Raw genomic sequence first — 21334 nt, 5'->3', positions numbered from 1 at the left:
GTGAATTTCTTACCTTCCTCTGGCAGCATTAAATTAGTCATTAATGCTTAACCCCATAGAGAATGTATGGGGTATTGTCAAGAGGAAGATGAGCGACACCAGACCCAACAATGCAGATGAGCTGAAGGCTGCTATCAAAGCAACCTGGGCTTCCATAGCACCTCAGCAGTGCCACAGGCTGATGTGGACTGTATGGAGCACTATGTTGATGCTGTATCTGAAAAGGATGTGCTGCGAAAAGAGGAAAGTAAAGTATTACATTTTAAGTTTGAAATGGGCTCTGTCTCTTTATATGCAACAATGCCAGCAGTGGGACTTCAGCCAGCCCAATGAAACCCTGATGGTGCAGAAGGTGAAGCAGAAGGTATGCTGCAAAGGGGACATTATATTCATATGACGGGAGACCAGGGCGCGTGTAAACCGATAGTCTCAGGCATGACTACGGCCCTGCCCCTCCCTCACATCTAGACCAGGGTCCTTCGGAGCTTTTTACTCAACGCTAGAAGGTTACTACCAATCATTATCTGAAATTATGGGGGGGGGGGCAATTATCAAAAAGTCAGACATTTTGGTGCCCACCACAAAAATCTTTGATTTGATTTTGTGGTCGCCATTTACGTTTTGGAAATTGAGTCTTAGCTAGATTTATGAAAAAAGAAAAAAAATTAATAAAGTCACTTAAGTAATGAGATGTGAAAAATGACTATCAGTTGCTTTGCCAAAGCTTTTAGATGTTGATATATTCTTTAAATATATAGCTATTCATTCTTTATTTTTTATTTCTGCATTCATTTTTATATATTTAGTAAATTATATGTATTGTTTTGGATTATTAACCATTTACATGCTTATTACTTCCCTATATTTTGTATTCAATAATACACAAAGAAGAATGGATCATGAAGTCTATGTCCAACTGCTACTCATCACTGGCCTTCAGACGACAAGCTGTAAAGTTTTATTTAAGGACACAAAACAAAAATGTCAATGTTTACTTCACCTGATGCCACCTTATTTTCAACATATGAAATAAGAATTTTTAGCGGCACTGCTGGAGCTGAGGCTGAAATTGCAAACTACTGGTGAAATCTCCAGTAATACAAGCCTAGTGCGTATATGGAAACAGTACGGTGTCCAAGCATAAATAAGTCAATGGTGTCTGTAGCCTCATGAATGTTTCAGCTCTCTCTAATAAAGACGTGAGGAAGTGTAGTTGAGGAATAAAAAAAAACAATCTTGGTAGACAAACCTTAAGCTTGTGCTCCTTCCTGTTGACAATGACACCTGTTATCTGTTGATCCATGAAGATTAAAATAGTGACAAGAAGAGCTGGGAGGGCTGAAGCCAGGTATACCCACCAAGGATTTCCTCCAAATGGGGGCACAAACCAGCCTCGGTTAGGGCTTGTTGGCTAAAAAGAAAAGAATTAATAGTATAAATAGGAATTTATATCACGGATATTTTACATATGCAGCACTTAATAAGATATCAGTGTGACATCTGTATTTTGCATAGGTCTGCATGTAACTCATGGAATATAGTATGGAACATGTACTTGTGCAAATGGTTGGACATACAGTTTATACATTTTCTTGTTCTATTCCTTGCACTGATTTTAATACACGTGTGTCCAAGCAAAAAAGAAGGCCAATTTAGAAGAGCCAGTAATCATCCAACCATAATTCTTAAGAATGCTCATTCCCTACTTGTCACGACTCCCGGGTATTATTACTGCGGGGAGAGCTGCACACAGCAGCAAGGGAGCTGAGCAAAACATCGGGTTACTAACCAGGTAGCAAAAAGTACCTCACCCATGTGACAGAGTTGGAGGTGGTCGGAGGCAGAGCCAGACGCCGGGTGCAGAGAAGAGCTAAACACAGGAGAGTAGTCAAACAAGCCAAGATCTGAACAAGGAGATCACGAAGTACCAAAGGGGTGAGTCAGCAGATTGTCAGAAGTGAAGCCAGAGGTCAGAAATTCAGAGGAACAAACAAACAGAGTAACGCACGCATGGAGAGCAAGGAAAACAATTGCAAACCGGGCACGCACTGCAGAGGTCAGGCACACAGACTAGAACAGAAAGTATAGCTGACAGCGAATCCTAGTCTGGAGTGAGTATAAATACTCCTCCCAGATCGAAAGGGAGGCTAGCAAAATTAACCCTGAGAGAACAGGACATTAACCATGTCCTAACCATGACACTACTATTGCATCGTCTAAACAGGCAGTCAATCATTCGGTGAACGAGCAAAATGCTCACACAAAAAACATCATTATTGGCCAAAATAAACAGGTAATGTGCTAAAGATAACATGATACCACATGGGCAAAGAACGATAGTATTAACGATCGTTGTGTGCAAGTTGACCTAATCATAAAGATCAGAGTTCTTCACACTGGAGTTACACTCCTCTGATTCATGTGCATTCACAATTTCACTCCAGTCAAGTACTGGAGTGTGAGTTCTGATATAGGGAATTCCACAGCCCATCAAGAATTAGATTAGTTATTGTGTCTTTCCCCCATCGTGTCCCCCGTCCTGTCCCAGCTCTGCATCATTTTGGTGGAGTAAGGAGAAACTGGGCTGAAAATGCCAACAGTCGCAAAATTTAAGCACAATGCTGCACTAAAATTTTACTATGTTTCAAAGCTTTTAAGCCACAATTCTGACATGAAAGTTTTGATGGCCCAATCTTTGTTGGCCTATTTAAATAGGCCATTAAAAGACCACAGAGCAGACTGTATAGAGCCAATTATTTTTATCAACTTAGAGTGGTTTGTGTAAAAATGCTCTAAGCTTGTGATGTCATAATACTATATCACCAGATATACCACTTACCTTAAATTCACTCGGAACAATAAGCTTTGGTGTATCAACTCCAACAAGGGCATCAATTCCACAGAAGATAAAAATTGAAAGAATTATGGCAAAGTCACTGATGAGTTTTCTGGCCTAAAATGAAAGATAAATGCCAGTTTAAGGTCAGTCATCATAAAATAAGCAACTGAAATGTCCAATATACACCTTAGACCCTGATGAGGCATGTGATCACGTGAAATGTCCATAGGCCATTGTTTTTCCATGTTCTTATGCTCCTCTACGAATAACTGAAGTGAAATTTATCAATGGAGAATGCCCTGATTTATATCTATCCAGTATACAGTACATGCTAAAAAGTATTCACGCCTTCAAGAATACTCACATTGTATTGCAGAACCAAACTTTATCTACATTTTTACACTAATATACTTCATTTTTCTTATTTTCTGTATTTGGCCAGTGACGATTTTTGTGTGTAATAGTTATACAGGCAATTATTGTAGTTGACTTTGCAAAGATTTTCACATTAAAAGATGTTTATTATTTCCATTTGCTAGATAAGAAAGGAAGATCATGGCAATATTTTTGTCAGGCACTATTTACGTAGAAAAGGGAAATTAAACTGTATTTATAAAAATATTACTTTATTTTGTTCCCTTATTTTTCATTTTCACAATGTATTTTTGTAACTGAAATAAAAATATATTACATTTTATATATGTTATTAAAATTCGGAACACTAGCATTTCCTATTATCCTATATGCTTAACACAATATCCTACATGTTTTAAGCATTAATATTTCAATATGGGGTTCCGTTATTTGAGAAAATAAGCGCTCCACAGGAAGTCATATTGCTGGAGTCAATGAAGAACATTCTCTTTTCTTTCACATCATCTGAAAGCAACATTTCTATTTAAGTGACCTCAAAAGTAAAAGTTTAATGTTGGTAAGAATTTGCTTGAGTGAACTTTCTATTACCTGATACTTTAATGAACTGGCTACAAGTAATGTTTGTACGCAGGCTTTGTTTCTACAGCTAGGCATAGCACTGAGTGATCACATACATTTCTGACGGGCAAAACTGTGGTATCGCTTTCTGGATCACACACAAAGAAGGAACTGGTGCAATTTAAAAGGGTCGAGCTCATTACAAGGAAAGCTATTGTTAATTCAGGCAGCATATGCAAGCAGTTTTAGTATTAACTAGCTGAAGAGCCCGGCGTTGCCTGGGCATAGTAAATATCTGTAGTTAGTTATAGCACCTCACTTCTCTTATTTTCCCATCACGCCTCTCATTTTCCCCCTCACTCCTCTCATTTTCTCCCTCACTCCTCTCCCTCACTCCTAACACTTGTCATTTCAACCTCACATCTGTCATTTTCTGATCACTCCACTATTTTTCCTCACTCCTCTCATTTTGCACTCACACCTTTTCATTTTCACCTCACACCTCTCATTTTCACCTCAGTATATACATGTTTGTCATCTCCCTTATATATAGTATACACCGGTATGTCATCTCCTGTATATAGTATATACCTGTATGTCATCTCCCCTGTATATAGTATATACCTGCTGTGTGTCATCTCCCCTGTATATAGTATATACCTGTATGTCATCTCCTCCTGTATATAGTATATACCTGCATGTCATCTCCTTCTATATATAGTATATACCTGTATGTCATCTCCTCCTGTATATAGTATATACCTGTGTGTCTTCTCCCCTGTATATAGTATATATCTGTGTGTCATCTCCTCCTGTATATAGTATATACCTGTATGTCATCTCCTCCTCTATATAGTATATACCTGTGTGTCATCTCCCCTGTATATAGTATATACCTGTGTGCCATCTCCTCCTGTATTAGACCTCGTTCACACGTTGTTTACTCAGTATTTTTACCTCAGTATTTGTAAGCTAAATTGGCAGCCTGATAAATCCCCAGCCAACAGGAAGCCCTCCCCCTGGCAGTATATATTAGCTCACACATACACATAATAGACAGGTCATGTGACTGACAGCTGCCGTATTTCCTATATGGTACATTTGTTGCTCTTGTAGTTTGTCTGCTTATTAATCAGATTTTTATTTTTGAAGGATGATACCAGACTTGTGTGTGTTTTAGGGCGAGTTTCGTTTGTCAAGTTGTGTGTGTTGAGTTGCGTGCGGCGACATGCATGTAGCGACTTTTGTGAGATGAGTTTTGTGTGGCAACATGCGTGTAGCAACTTTTTGTGTGTCGAGTTGCATGTGACAGGTTAGTGCAGCAAGTTGTGTGCAGCAAGTTTTGCGCATGGCGAGTTTTTGCGCGCGGCGAGTTTTATGTGTGGTGCCTTTTGAGTATGTGCAAGTTTTGTGTGAGGCAACTTTTGCATGTGTTGCAACTTTTGTGCATGTGGCAATTTTTGCGCGTGTGCAAGTTTTGTGTGTGGTGAGTTTTCCATGAGGTGAGTTTTGCACGTGTGGCGAGTTTTGCGTGAGCCTAGTTTTTGCATGTGGTGAGTTTTGCGCATGGCGAGTTTTGAGCGGCGACTTTTGTGTTTCGACTTTTATGTGGCGAGGTTGGTGTATGTGTGGTGAAATGTGTGCTGAGGGTAATATGTGTTCAAGCATCTGGTAGTGTGTGGCGCATTTTGTGTGTGTTCATATCCCCGTGTGTGGTGAGTATCCCATGTCGGGGCCCCACCTTAGCAACTGTCCGGTATATACTCTTTGGCGCCATCGCTCTCATTCTTTAAGTCCCCCTTGTTCACATCTGACAGCTGTCAATTTGCCTCCAACACTTTTCCTTTCACTTTTCCCCATTATGTAGATAGGGGCAAAATTGTTTGGTGAATTGGAAAGCGCGGGGTTAAAATTTCACCTCACAACATAGCCTATGACGCTCTCGGGGTCCAGTCGTGTGACTGTGCAAAATTTTGTGGCTGTAGCTGCGACCCCTCCAACACTTTTCCTTTCACTTTTTTCCCCATTATGTAGATAGGGGCAAAATTGTTTGGTGAATTGGAAAGCGCGGGGTTAAAATTTCACCTCACAACATAGCCTATGACGCTCTCGGGGTCCAGACGTGTGACTGTGCAAAATTTTGTGGCTGTAGCTGCGACGCCTCCAACACTTGTCCTTTCACTTTTTTCCCCATTATGTAGATAAGGGCAAAATTGTTTGGTGAATTGGAACGCGTGGGGTTAAAATTTCGCCTCACAACATAGCCTATGACGCTCTCGGGGTCCAGACGTGTGACCGTGCAAAATTTTGTGGCAGTAGCTGCGACGGTGCAGATGCCAATCCCGGACATACATACACACATACACACACACATACACACATTCAGCTTTATATATTAGATGGGAAGAAGAGAAGTACAGACCTAAAAAGCACCTAAACACGGAACCTTAAAAAATATTACATTTAATTTTCTGGATTTATATATATCCAATATAAATTCAGGATCCAAGGCATAACATTTCTCCTTGGAGAGTGACATGTCGAGCCTGACATGCCAAGGTGAGGAGACTTTCAAGCCTTGCAATGCTCCTCTGGAAAAGATGCAAATTGTCTCTTCAGAGAGCAAGAGGAATAGAACTCTAGTCACACCTAGCAATCCTAAAATTCAGTATTGACTCTCTAACTAGTCTTGCCACATGACTAAGTATAAAAGCCAAAACCAAAATCTCAAATTGCAGTTACTGCGTTTTAGGGTACTGCCTTTCGTCAGTGAAAGTGTGAGATCTGGTTTGGCTGGGTGAGAGGCATCTGACCTAGATCCAACGGATAATGTTTCTTCTTGCAGAGTGTGAAATGTCAAACCTGATATGCCAAGGTGAGGAGACTTTCAAGCCTTGCAATGCTCCTCTGTGAAATATTTGTACATTGTCTATTCAGAGAGGAAGAGGACTAGAACTCTAGTGTCACCTATTGGAAGTAGCAATCCTAACAGTCAATATCGACTCTCTAACGAGACTTGCCATGTGACCTAGGATAAAAGTCAAAACCAATTCAGAAAGTTAAATATCATATTTTTTGGGTTCTGTAACTCTAGTTAAACAATAATATCTGGGAAAATGCCATGTGGTCACACATTTCTCCTGCAGTGGTCGAATAAGGGGAAACCATTAAAATGAATGGTGAGCAATGCTGATTTGCCAAGCCCAATAGAAATAGAGCTAGCTTGTAGATGAGTGTCCCAAGTGGGGGATTCAACAATATTCTATACATATGCTTTAATAAAGCTTATAAAAAGGGTTTGGCATGGTAGGACCTTTAAGAGCTTTTCAGGGATCAAGATACTGATGACTTATACTTAGCTCATTAAGTTCTATTTGGTTGTAAGTACTGTATATATTTCAGTAAAAGATATGCAAAGCATGGAATCTATAAAATGCATTTGTCTGTGTGCCATCTTTTAAGTTAACGTGTTTTATGTGGGTGATTTTCGTGCGTAACTTATCAATTTCGCAGACAATGCATGATATATGTTGTGCAATGAACAATATCTGTTTATTTCCTTAATTTTTAGTTGGAGTTGAGCAAAAGTTTTGGGATATTAAAAGAAAAAAACGAATATATTTGTGCTCACATTCGCCAAGCAAACCGACGTGCAGTTAAAACGGACATGAAAGCATGTGAAATCTGCCAGAAAAAGACAACTCCGCAATGTTCTGCCAAACAAATGGAGCAAACACAATTTTAAATTTCCCTTCTGAACTTTAAACAGAAGCATCTATAAGGTGATCATAAAAGGTGTGCTGTAAAAGCAGTCTTCTGTGGCTTACCAGCTTGGAGTTAGATATGCCGCTACACAAGTGACAGGTACACTTCAAAGGAATGAGATTTGGCACACAAAACAATATGTCAGCTCCATTTTATGGACTGTGTCTGGACTTAAACTGATGAGGGATTTTTTTTTCTTGCCAAGCATAGATGATAGTAATCAGAGAGCAATTAATCTTCACATATTATTATATGCGGACTTATCTTTACATTTTTATTAACTGCTGGAGCGAGATACTTACCGTGGTTGGGAAATAGCGGCTGGTTTTGAATTTCTTCAGAGCCATGGAGCAGGTGTATGTGCCAAAGAACAAGATGAAGGACATTAAAGTGATATCAGGGACATATTTGCAGTTGTTGCCTATCAGTTGGCCACCATACTTCACACATTGTTTCTTCGTTAGGGAAGACCAAACAATTGTTTCGTTGTGATGCTGCAAATATACAACGTGTTTTATATGATATATAATATGAAATACCTACAAATCACCATGAATTTTATCTGAAGCTCAATATCTAAACTTTAGCTGTAGTGGTTTGTCACCAGAAATGCAATTTGAAGTTCCAAACACCAATGTAAAAGGTGTAACATGGCCCTAAATATCATACATCACTTATAGTACCACTTGGGTCCTTCTGTGTCATGCCACGCTATTCATTGTCTATAAGATTAAGATTTCCAAAAGCATCATTCGACTATCTTAATCAGTGTCATATAATTAAACTGAAGCAGAAGAGGAATCCAATGCCTCCTAGTTCAACATTATTATAAATGATCTGGATAATGGAACTGAAGGTACACAAATTTGCAGACGATGCGAATATAGGAGGGATAGCTAACACTAGAGAAGACAGAGAAAGGATTCAGAAGGATCTAGATAAGCTGAACAATGGGCAGCGACTAATAGAATGATATTTAACAGAGAGAAATGGAAGATTCTACATTTGGGCAAGGATAACAGAAATTACATCTACAAAATGAGAGGAATAGAACTAATTAACAGCATGTATGAAAATACATGCTTATACTAATAGATCATAACCTACACATGAGTCAACAGTGTGATGCAGCAGCAAAAAAGTTAAAAACACTTTTAGGATGTATTAAGAGAAGCATAGAGTCTAGATCACATGAAGTAATTATCCCCCTTTACTCCTCTTTGGTAGGAGCTCAATTGGAATACTGTGTCCAGTTCTTGGCACCATATTTTAAAAAAGACATTGGAAAACTGGAGCAAGTTCAGAGAAGACCTACCAGGATGCTGACTGGACTGAAAAGTGTGTTCTACGAGGAACAGTTAAAGGATCTGGGAATGTTTAGCTTGGAAAAAAGAGGGCTAAGGGGAGCTGTCTACAAATATCTGAAGGGATGGCGCAGTATAGAGGGATCATCCCTATTCTCATTTGCACATGGAAACATGAGAAACAGTGGAATGAAATTGAAAGGGAAAAGATATAGTTTAGATACTAGAAAAAACTATTTGATAGTGAGGGTGATCAATGAGTGGAACAGGCTGCCACAGGAGGTGGTGAGTTCTCCTTCAGTGGAAGTCTTCAAACAGAGGCTCGACAGACATCTGTCTGTGATGGTTTAGTGAATCCTGCATTGAGCAGGGGGTTGGACATAATGACCCTGGAGGTTCCTTCTAACTCTAACATTCTATTATTCTATGAATCTATGATAGCTGCAGTCAGTGATCCCAGAAGACATGAGTCCTCAGTTATGGCAATGGATGGAGATCCCAGAAGTTACATCTGTCACCTACCCAGTGGATACAAGAACATTTTAGGAGATCAGAAAAGTCCTATAAGCAACAATGCAGTAAGGTTGGCCAGCTAAGCAAATTCTTATCCTCTCTTGCTGACAACTTTATCTTCCAAAAGGTAGGGGAGAAAACAAAGGGATCTGCTACCTTGGATCTAATCCTTATAAAACAGGGAGGAAATGGTTTAGGAGTTAAGAATGACTGAGCCCCTAGGAGCTAGCAACCATGCTATTTTAGAATTTTGGATAACTAGAGGAGGAAGACCTGTGAAGACTCAGACTTCAAGGTTAGATTTCAGAAAGGCAGATTTTAAGGGGAATTGGAGGTATCCAATGGCTAGATATCCTTAAGGACAAAAATGTCCAGGAAGAATGAGAAATCTTGAAAAATTAGATTCTCAAAGCTCAATCATTAACAATTCCAAGAAGAGAGCTGAATCCGAAGCATGTAAGGAAACCAGGATGGAGAACAGAGAACTTAAACACGTGCTAAAAAGGAAGAAAGAAATGTTTCTCAAATGGAAAGAGGGAGGCATATCTAAAGAAGAATATAATGCTGTCTGCAGAACCTGCAGGGCACAAATCAGATTATCTAAAGCTGACAATAAATTAAGGATTGCAAGAGACGGCAAAAGCAATAAAAAAGGATTTGAGGATATGTCAAAAGTAAAAGAAAAGTCAAAGATGCTATAGGATTTTTACATGATCAAAATGATGAAATGGTAAAAAAAGATGTTGAGAAGGCCGAACTTTTAAATTCCTATTTTGCATCTGTTTTCTCTCAGAAAGGAAAAGTAACATCAACTGATCTTCACTGTCCTATTAAAGGAATAAAAGAATCCAGGATATCTATAAACAGAAAGATAGTGAGGAAACACTAAGCTAACATTAACAAATTCAAGTCTCCATGTCCAGATGAATTACACCCCAGAGTACTGAAGGAGATAGCAGAAGAAATTTTTGAACCACTCTCCATAATCTTTTACAATTCTTGGAGAACAGGAGAAGACCCAGTAGTCTGGAGAAGAGCAAATGTTCCTATCTTCAAAAAAGGGGAAGAAGGTGCACTCAGGAAACTATAGGCCGGTGAGTCTGACTTCTATACTAGGAAAGATCTTTGAACAAATTATTAAACAACATGTATGTAAGTACCTGGATGAATAAAGTGATTAACCATGAGTTTTTAACTAATAAGTCATGTCAGACTAACTTAATTTCCTTCTATGACAGAATCACTGACTGGGTGGATCAGGGAAATGCTGTAGATATAGTATATCTTGACTTCAGCAAAGCATTTGACAATGTATCTCACACCATCTTTATTGAAAAAAATGACTAAGTATGGAATGGACAAGGCAACTGTTAGGTGGATTCATAACTGGCTTAGTGATCGGACCCAAAGAGTGGTCGTAAATGGCTGCACATCCAGTTGGAAGAATGTCTCAAGTGGGATACCATAAGGTTCTGTCCAGGGCCCTGTATTGTTCAACATCTTTATTTTGATGAAGGAATTGAGGGTACACTGATTAAATTTGCTGATGACACAAAGCTAGGAGGGATAGCTAATACTAGAGACAGAGGAATCAAAAAGATAAACTGGGGCAGCAGGCAGCAACTAACAGAATGGTTTTCAACAGGGAAAAATGCAAAGTACTACATTTGGGCATTTATAATGAAAAAAGCATAAACAGAATGGGAGGAATAGGGCTAAGCAGCAGCACGTGTGAAAAAGACTTAAGCATACTAATAGATCATAAACTGAACCTGGGATGCAGCAGCAAAAAAGGCAAATACAATTCTGGGATGTATTAACAGAAGCATACAGTCTAGATCACGTGAAGTCATTATTACCCTGTACTCATCTTTCATCAGACCTCATCTGGAATAGTGTGTCCAGTTTTGGGCACCACATTTTAAACAAGACATCAACAAACTCAAGCAAGTTCAGAGAAGAGCGACCAGAATGGTGACCAGCCTGCAAACCATGTCCTATGAGGAATGGTTACAGGATTTGGGAATGTTTAGCTTGCAAAAAAGAAGATTGAGAGGAGACTTAATAGCTGTCTACAAATATCTGAAGGGCTGTCACATTGTATAAGGATCATCTTTATTCTCATTTGCACAAGGAAAGACTAGAAACAATGGGATGAAACTGAAACTGAATGAGAAGAGATACATATTAGATATCAGAAAAAAACTTTTTGACATCGTGATCAATGAGTGGAACAGGCTGCCACAAGGGGTGGGGAGTTCTCCTTCAATGGAAGTCCTCAAACAGAGGCTAGACAGACATCTGTCTTTGATGATTTAGTGAATCCTACTTTGAGCAGGGGGTTGGACCAGATGACCCAGGAGGTCCCTTCCAACTCTATTATTCTATGATTCTATGATCTAGAAATCTGAGTAAATTCACCTGAAGAAGTTAGGATAGAGACCAATTGGTTGTTACTAGGATTTCTAAACAGATACTGTTGGGGGTACTGCCAATTGCTAACTCCGACCACAGTTTTCCAGAGCTTACAGTAAGAATACTTACGGGATCCTCTGTGGTTGCAAAGGTGGAGGAAAGGAAGTCATGGGGTATTTCTGTTGTCTCATTAAATAGTGAACTGTTACCTGAAAAGAAAGAAGTGATTTACAATAATTCCATAAAATGACTATAGATCATAATTAACAAATCATAATAAGCCATTTGCTAATATATATCTTTGTACTTGGTGCACATATTGGAAGCCTTTTCCAGTGTATACAAAGCCTAAATTGCTTTCATTCGTTGCAATAAACACATCATTTATAGTGACTATTGTAATCTGATTCTTATTCTTTTCTCAGACTTGATCTAAATAAACTCAATTTTGTTATGGAACAAATCATTTTTTCCCATAAATAGGAAAAGCTGAATTGTTCTCTTCCTTTTTCTAGAATAATGAACCATAATCATAATCATTTATAAAAATAAACAGCAGGAAACACAAATCTTTTCTGCACTTAAAAATAATTTAGATTTGGTACTTAAATAAAAATTCCAAACATTATTTTGTGTTTAACCCCTTCGCCCCCAAACCTGTTTTCACCTTCCTGACCAGGCCAATTTTTACAATTCTGACCACTGTCTCTTCAATGGATCCCACTGATCCTGAGAATGTTTTCTCATGGCATATTGTAATTCATGATAGAGGTAACATTTTTTTTATATGACTTGTGTTTATTTGTGGAAAAAATGGAAATTTGGTGGTTAAAAGGGTTAAACGTTGACCAGTGGTTTCTAATTTTTACAACAACATTTGCAAAACTATTTTTCTTTTGGACAACCTCACATTTGAAGTGACTTTGGGTGGCCTATATGACAGAAAATACCCAAAAGTGACACCATTCTAAAAACTGCACCCCTCAAGGTATTCAAAACCACATTGAAAAAGCACCATTCAGGTGCTTCACAGGAATTTTTGGAATGTGGAAGGAAAAAATAAACATTTACTTTTCTTTCAGAAAAAATTTCCCTTAGAACAATTTTTTTTACTTTTGCAAGGGTAACAGTAGAAAATGGGCAATACAATTTGTTGTGCAATTTCTCCTGAGCATGCCTATATCCCATAAGTGGGGGAAATCTACTGTTTGGGCACACAGCAGGGCTTTGAAGGGAAGAAGCGCCTTTGACTTTTTGAATGTAAAATTTTCTGGAATAATTATGGGATGCCATGTCATGTTTGGAGAGCCCCTGATGTGCTTAAACAATGTAAACCTTCCACAAGTGACCCCATTTTGGAAACTAGACCCCTTTGGGAACATATCTAGATGTGTATTGGGCACTTTGAACCCCCAGGTGCTTCACAGAAGTTTATAATGTTAAGCCATGAAAATAAAAAAATCACATATTTCCCGCAAAAATCTTTTTTAGCTTCAAATTTTGTATTTTCACAAGGGTAACAGGAGAAAATGGAATCCAAAATTTGTTGTGCAATTTCTCTTGAGTTCACATATAGCCCACATGTCATTGAAAGCTACTTTTAGGCACAGTGCAAGGTTGAAAAAGGACAGATTTTGCTGCACTTGTTTGACGGTGTCATGTTACATTACCAGAGCGTCTGAGATGCCAACACAGCAGAACCCCCCATATGTGACCCCATTTTAAAAACTAAGCCTCTCAATGAATTTATCTAGGGGTGCAGTGATTATATTGACACCACAAGTGTGTGACAGACTTCTATACAATTGAGCAGTAAAGATAAAATAATTTACATTTTTACCACCAAGATTGTGCGTTAGCCCCAATTTTGCATTTTCATACTGGAAAATGGGTAAAACTGACACCAACATTTGTCCCACTATTTCTACTGAACGTGGCAATACCACATATGTGGCTGCGAAGTACTACTTAGCACTTGCCGCCTTGAGCTATTTGCCCCCTGGAGCCCAGATGTTTCTAGAATAGTTTGCGGATTCCATATAAAGAGCTTCTAAGTGCTACAAAAGCAGAGTCCCCCCTCTGCTTCACACCTGAATGCATTTGTTGGCAAATACAGGGTGGTCCAAAAGTATGTTTACAGTATGGGTATTAGGGTTATGAAGGGGCAGATTTATCAAACATGGTTTTTGGGTTCAAAGTTCTTACCACACATCTAGATAAGTTTCTTGGGGGGTCTAGTTTCTAAAATGGGGTCACTTGTGGGGGGTTTCTACTGTTTAGGCACATCAGGGGCTTTACACAACATGACGCCCGCAGACCATTCCATCAAAGTCTGCATTCTAAAACGTCACTACTTCTCTTCCGAGCTCCGACGTGCACACAAACAGTGGTTCCCCCCCATATATGGGGTATCGGAGTACTCAGGACAAACTGGACAACAACTTTTGTGGTCCACTTTCTCCTTTTACCCTTGGAAAAATAAAAAATTGTTGCTAAAAGATCTTTTTTTTTTACTAAAAAGTTAAATGTTCGTTTTTTTCTTCCATGTTGCTTCTGCTGCTGTGAAACACCTGAAGGGTTAATAAACTTCTTGAATGTGGTTTTGAGTACCTTAAGGGGTGCAGTTTTTAGAATGGTGTCACTTTTGGGTATTTTCGCCATATAGATCCCGTAAACTGACTTCAAATGTGAGGTGGTCCCCAAAAAAAATGGTTTTGTAAATTTTGTTGTAAGCATGAGAAATCGCTTGTCAACTTTTAACCCGTATAACTTCCTAACAAAAAAAAAATTTTGTTTCCAAAATTGTCCTGATCTAAAGTAGACATGTGGGAAATGTTATTTATTAACTGTTTTGTGTCACATATCTCTCTGGTTTAACAGAATAAAATTTCAAAATAAATAATAATAATAATAATAATAAATCAAAATTAATGTTATTATTTTCTGTCCACCAACTTTTGGATCACCATGTATATTGCGAGCACTCAGTATGCATGACGTAGTCTGCCGAGTGCATCACATAATAATAATAATACCGTATTTTCAGGCATATAAGACGACTTTTTAACCCCTGAAAATCGTCTCAAAAGTCGGGGGTCGTCTTATACACCGGGTACGGCGTGTGCAGGGAGCGATCCTGGATGGTTCCCATGGTCTGAAGGAGAGGAGACCCCCTTCAGGCCCTGGGATCCATATTCATGTAAAAAATAAAGAATAAAAATAAAAAATATGGATATACTCACCCTCCGACGGACCCTGGCTCTCAGTGGTGCAAGCGGCTGCCTCTGTTCCTAAGAATGCATTGAGCGTAGGACCTGTGATGACGTCGCAGTCATGTGACTGGTGACGTGACCACGACGTCATCGCAGGTCCCACGCGCAATGCGGAGGCAGCCGCTTGCACCGCTGAGAGCCAGGGTCCGTTGAAGGGTGAGTATATCCATATTTTTTATTTTTATTCTTTATTTTTTACATGAATATGGATCCTATGGCCTGAAGGAGAGTCTCCTCTCCTCCAGACCCTGGGAACCACATGCCATATAAGATGACTGGGCGTATAAGATGACCCCCGTCTTATACGGCGGGTATATCCCAAATTCCATATTTTATATGGAAAAGTTGGGAGTCGTCTTATATGCCCAGTCATCTTATACACCAGAAAATACAGTAATCTTTATTTTTATACAGTATTAACATAATCCGCAGCACTTTACAGTTTTGCACACATTATCATCGCTGTCCCCGATGAGGCTCGCAATCTAGATTCCCTAGGAATGTGGGAGGAAACCGGCGTACTTGGAGGAAACCCACGCAAACAAGAGGAGATGATACAAACTCCTTGCAGATGTTATCATTGGTGGGTTTAGAACCAAGGACTCCAGCGCTGCAAGGCTGCAGTGCTAACCACTGCGCCAACCGTGCTGCGTCATACAAGTGTGATGTACTGAATTAGACCAGAATTGGAACTGAAGGTAACTGAAACCACCGTAACAGTAAACTTTGTTTTTGTTTGTCTTTACTCTCACTCCTATAGTTTTCCACTTTCTACTCACCCCCCTAATCCCGATGCCTAGTAACGAACTCGTCATCTCTCCTTCCATCCTCATCATCCATCTTACTTACTCCTCAGAAATTTTCCTCAACATGCAATCCTCTGTCTCTGTCTATATGTGGTACTAGTGTTCTAGTCCTCTTCCTCTCTTAACAGACAATTTGCAGTCCTCTGTCTCCAAACAGAGACAGCCACCTCATGCCCTCTCCTGCTCCCACCTACTAACACTTTCTCTGCTCCTCTTCACTGCAGGTGATATCACTCCAAATCCTGGTCCTTCTCACCACATCTCCACAGTCACTTCTACCTCCCATCCACAGTCTATCACAAAGTTCCGCAACCGTGCTATCCTTATACTCATTAGCCCAGCCCCCACTTACTCAGTTCCAATAACTGAATGACATGATTAAGATGTAAACCCTGAGGGATCCATTCACTATAATGAGGCAGCAGAGTTACTCTGGACTACGTCTGGCCTCTTTTCAGCGGTGTCCTTCTTTTCCAAGATGCGCAAAAGTGTGGCCGGCCACACTTTTATGAATGCTTAAAAAGATAGATACCCCTGGATCATAGGCCAGACAGCATCCTTAGTGTCTCCATCTGCCTCATTATCACGAACCTTCCACCAGGAGCTCTGTCTGAATCACGTATTTCAGAGATTTACAGAGAAACCCTGGTGTAAGCGCTCAGTGTAGAGAGCAAGATAAATATGAGCCGAGCCTTACTGCGATTTTTGGGAGACCTACTAAACAAATCAACCCTAGTTCAAGAGTTGGTTTTATTTATTTTTTTGCACTGTATAAGTGATTAGAAGACTGTGGGATTTTATTTATACCAAATTTATAAGTGATAAGCAGCGCACTGTCAACAGACAATGTACATAGAGAACCTAGGGTGGGCTGGGCTAGCTTTCTCGGCTTTGCTTAATGCAACAGCTAAGAACTCTGTGGCACAACTGCTGCATCTAGTAAGCTAAGTGATACATCGTTGGAATCAGGGCCTTTTTTCTACATTTTTCTGCTTTCAAATGAGGATGCATAAACCTGGAGACAGCTTCCCTTTTAAAGGGGTGACCATTTCTTGATTCCTGGCAGTTTTGGAAGTGATGACATCCCATTCATTATTCAAATGACTGCTGCAGCCAATCACTGGCTTTAAAATTGAAACTTATATGATGTAATGCACATGACCACTGAGGCCAGTGACTGGCTGCAGCTGTCAGGTTGATGATGAATGGTGCCTGATTCCTTCTAGCTCCAGCAGGGAACATCAAAGTTGTACACCTAGATCGGTCAATTCGAAAGGTAACTAATGTCTGTCTCTTTACTGTGTACCATATCCAACTTGTTTCCCATTATTTAAAAAGCTTGGAACAAACACATATCTTACCCCTAGCCCAATTTCAAAAATTCTGAGCAACTCCTGTAAGTAGCAGTACATTTAATTTATTATGTATTACTATGTAGCTGGAAAATTCTAATTACAAGGCACCAGTTAAGCTCTCAGCATTTCATAACCAAGAAGATTTGAATGCTTACTTGGGTCTGGTGGAAGACAAGCGCAATTAAACAGGGTGACATCACCCACTCTGTAATGGGAGTTGATTGGGTAATAATCTGCAAAGTGGATCATCTTCTTAAAAGCATCGTAAATGAAGATGAAGCTGATGAGACAGGCAAACCCTTCTTCTGTAAAACGTGTAAAGTACTTGACAAGTGAGCTAGCATCCGTGGCCACTAGGATGAGGCATAAGAAAGCTGACCACAGGCCAATCCACAAGCGGAACTCCAAGTAATTGAAGTCATTATCTCTGGAAAATGAAACCATGAATGAGGTCATCTGATAAGAAGAACACAATAAAGCAAGATGATATGGAGCATAACAATCAGAAAAAAACTATAACTATAAATTACTAGTAAAATGTGACATTTATCAATCTGACATTTCTCACGATCACAATCTGTATTCTCTATAGATGGCTGAAGAGAGTGAAACCAGTGACTTACTTGCTAAAGTTGAATAAGAGCCTCTCAAACACAAGGACGGGGCCCGTACTACTCAGGATTGTTAGTGGTTGGCCAGCAAAAAGGCAAAAAACAGCACCTGAAACTGCAGTGCCAAGGAAGCTCTCCAGCACACCCTAAGAAAGAAGAGTATCATCTGAAGGCACATACATGAATTCATTACATAAGTCTCTAAAGAAATATTCTAGACATTTTCAAGAAAAGAAGAACTTTGCTTAGTTATGGCAAGTTCTGAATTAAGCGACAAGAGAAGGTTACAAATTCTGATTTACTGCCATTAAAAATGAAAACATAAGCATAAAAATACTGCACAGCAGTCTTTAATATACTGGGTAACAACAATTTTAGAGTTCCATGGATATATAATTTTTCAACAGCAATGCCCCAAATGTAAAAATAAAGAGATATTTATCATTATTGTAACTATGACTATTTGGACATTATATACAGCTCTGGCAAAAATTAAGAGACCGCTGCAAAATGTTCAGTTTGTCTGATTTTTCTCTTTATAGGTGTATATTTGAGTAAAATATAAATTGTTCTTTTATTCTATAAACTACTGACAATGTCTCCGAAGTTCCAAGCAATAAATTTAGGATTTTTTTTCTGACGGAGAAAAATGGTCAATATTAACCCCTTAGTGACAGAGCCAAATTTTTGAAATCTGACCAGTGTCACTTTATGTGGTATTAACTCTGGAACGCTTCAACAAATCCCAGTGATTTTGAGTTTATTAGTGACACATTATACTTTATGAATATGGTAAATTTAGGCCGATATATTTTGTGTTTATTAATAAAAAATATCAGAAATTTGAGAAAAATGTTGAAAAATTAGCAAACTTTGAATGCTTATTCCTTTAATCCAGATGGTCATACCACAGCAAAACATTAATAAATAACATTTCCCACACGCCTGCTTTACATCAGCACCATTTGTAAAATGTTATTTTATTTTGTTAGTATTTTAGGAGGTTTGAAAATGTAGCAGTAATTTTCCATTTTTTCAAGGAAATTTACAAAATTTATTTTTTAAGGGTCCTATCCATGTTGAATTGACTTTAGGGGTCCTACATTTTGGAAAACCCCAAAAAGTTATACCATTTTAAAAACCGCACCCCCTGACATATTGAAAACTGCAGTCAGGTAGTTTATTAATCCTTCAGGTGATTTTCAGAAATTAATGCAAAGTGGTATGACAGAAATGAAAATGTGTATTTTTACCACCTAAATTCCACTAACAGCTGAACAGGTTACAACAGCCGTCAGACTCCAAGGCTGCTATTTGATCGTGAATTGCCATGGCAAACAACAGGACGACCAAATCATGATCTGAGGGCACAGATTGGGATAAAGAGGAAGCCCCCACACTCTGTTAACCATTTATATTGTTACAGCGGCTGCTCACCGCTCTGTTCCTGGTCCTCAGCGTGCCGCCTCCGCTCCCCTCGCTCGCTCTTCTTTCAGCGCTCGGCGCGTTGTCCTCTCCTCCTCTCGGGCGGCGCCATCTTCTTCCGGCATCGCTCGTTCCTGCGCTCCTACTTCCGGCGCTCCTGCGCAGGCGCGCAGACTTCAGCATTAGATACAGCCTCACAGCTCCGGATCACCTAGCACCGGATGTGGTGCATCTGCAGCCAATCACCATGGAGAGCACGGTATTTCAGGCCACCTCCTCTGCTAGGAGGTGCCTGAGTATCTTTAGTGTTTGCTTAGTCTCTGGCCGTTCGCTGTGTCTCTGTACTTGCTCTGCGCTCCGGCGCTAGTATTTACTGTGTTTGTTTTCCGTTACTTTGTTTCAGTTCCCTCTCCGTCCCTGGTTCTCCTCTGCCGATTCCTGCCTTCCGTTCCCGTGTCTTCTGCCTCTGGATTTTCCGCTGCTGATTCCGGTCCTCAGTTTTGTCTACTCTTCAGCCTTCCCTTTACTTGAGCCGTCCCTTCTGGTATCCGCTACCGTGGTAAGGTAACCTCTGGGCCTGCTCCTAAACAGCCCCTGTATAGGGGTTGGTTAACACCGGGTCTGCTCGCCCACGAGGGGGACTTCCACGGTCCAGAGGGTCCACTCTCGTACCCATCTCTGTAGTCCTAACAGTATACTCAGGCCATGGACCCCGCGGGTGCCGCGTTTTCTGCTCAGAAGGAATTGGCGCACATACGCGACAATCAGCAGCGCATCATGTCCTTCTTAAAAAATTTGGAGTCTCGCCTAACCTCTTTGCAAACCGCCGACCCTGCTAATACTAATCAAATTGCAGCCATGCAGCAGGAACTCTCCCAACAACACGATACGCAGGCGCGTATGCTTTCCTATTTGGCTTCCATAGACGACCGTTTATTTAATTTGCAGTCTCTCTCTACGGCTTCCGCCCAGGCTTCGCAAGATTCAACTCCCTCGCCCCATCCGCTTCCTCGCCTCGGCAAACCTCCCAGGTTTAGCGGGGATCCCAAGCTCTGTAGGGGGTTCCTGAACCAGTGTCGCCTCCACTTTGAGCTCCTTCCCCAACAGTATCCCTCCGACCGGGCCAAAGTGGCTTTTATAGTATCTCATTTAGAGGGGGAGGCTTTGGCCTGGATCAATCCTCTGTGGGAGCGGGATGATCCTGTAGCTTCTTTCTTAGAGACTTTCCACAGGGTTTTTGATGAGCCCGGGCGCCTAGCTTCCACAACTGAGTCGCTTTTCAACCTCCAGCAAGGTTCTCTATCTGTTGGCCAATACGCCATACATTTTCGTACTTTAGCCTCTGAATTAGGGTGGAACAACAAGGCCCTGGTAGGAGCCTTTTGGCGAGGCCTGTCCAGTCGAATAAAGGATGAGCTGGCTGGACGGGATACCCCAACATCTTTAGATGACCTCATTTCCCTGTCGACGCGCATAGACCTACGCTTTCAGGAGCGAACGCGTGAGACTACTAGAGAAAAGAGGTCTGTTCGTTCTCTACCTCCCATCCGCAGGTCAGGAAGTCCGCGTCCCTTGTCATCTACCACAACTTCCTTGCCAGAGCCCATGCAAATAGATCGGGTCAAGCTAGCAGAGCAACGCCGTCGGGAGAGACGATCCCAAGGACTCTGCTTTTACTGCGGTAGCGCCTCACATTTACTACGAGCATGTCCTGAGAGGCCGGAAAACTCCTCCGCCTAGGACAGGTAAGGGAGGCCTCCCTAGGTGTTTCTGATTCCTCTCAACCCTTGTTTCTGTCCATTTTGTTAGTGCTAAATCAAAAGCGTTTTTCTGAGGCCGCGTATGTGGATTCGGGCGCGGCGGGCAACTTTATCAGTCTTGAGGCGGTTCGGAGGCTTCGCGTTCCAGTTCTCTCGTTGGATTCCCCTCGTCAGATTGCTTCCGTGGATGGGAGACCCTTGCAAGATGCCGTCACTTTGATTACGGAAGAGATAGACCTATGTATCGGGGCTCTTCATCGTGAGAAGATAACTTTCTATGTTTTGCCTAATCTAACCCATACTCTGCTTCTAGGTTTACCTTGGCTCCGTTTGCAC

The 21334-nt window shown here is 40.5% G+C and overlaps 1 protein-coding gene across 3 annotated transcripts in view; it reads right to left on the bottom strand.

Annotated features, from left to right (window-relative positions):
- Positions 1–21334, bottom strand: part of SLC4A4 (solute carrier family 4 member 4) — a 368399-nt gene that overhangs the window by 34308 nt on the left and 312757 nt on the right. For all 3 annotated transcript variants that reach the window (XM_069743508.1, XM_069743505.1, XM_069743507.1), the window contains exons 14-19: positions 17826–17959; positions 17358–17629; positions 11899–11978; positions 7840–8031; positions 2840–2953; positions 1250–1411 (exon numbers count right to left, since the gene is read on the bottom strand). In XM_069743508.1, the coding sequence (XP_069599609.1) occupies positions 1250–1411; positions 2840–2953; positions 7840–8031; positions 11899–11978; positions 17358–17629; positions 17826–17959 (954 nt within the window). The remainder of the gene's footprint in view (positions 1–1249; positions 1412–2839; positions 2954–7839; positions 8032–11898; positions 11979–17357; positions 17630–17825; positions 17960–21334) is intronic.

The sequence above is a fragment of the Ranitomeya imitator genome, chromosome 1 (genome assembly GCF_032444005.1).
Source record: "Ranitomeya imitator isolate aRanImi1 chromosome 1, aRanImi1.pri, whole genome shotgun sequence".
Classification (NCBI taxonomy): Eukaryota; Metazoa; Chordata; class Amphibia; order Anura; family Dendrobatidae; genus Ranitomeya; species Ranitomeya imitator.
This window is presented reverse-complemented; position numbering and strand designations above follow the sequence as displayed.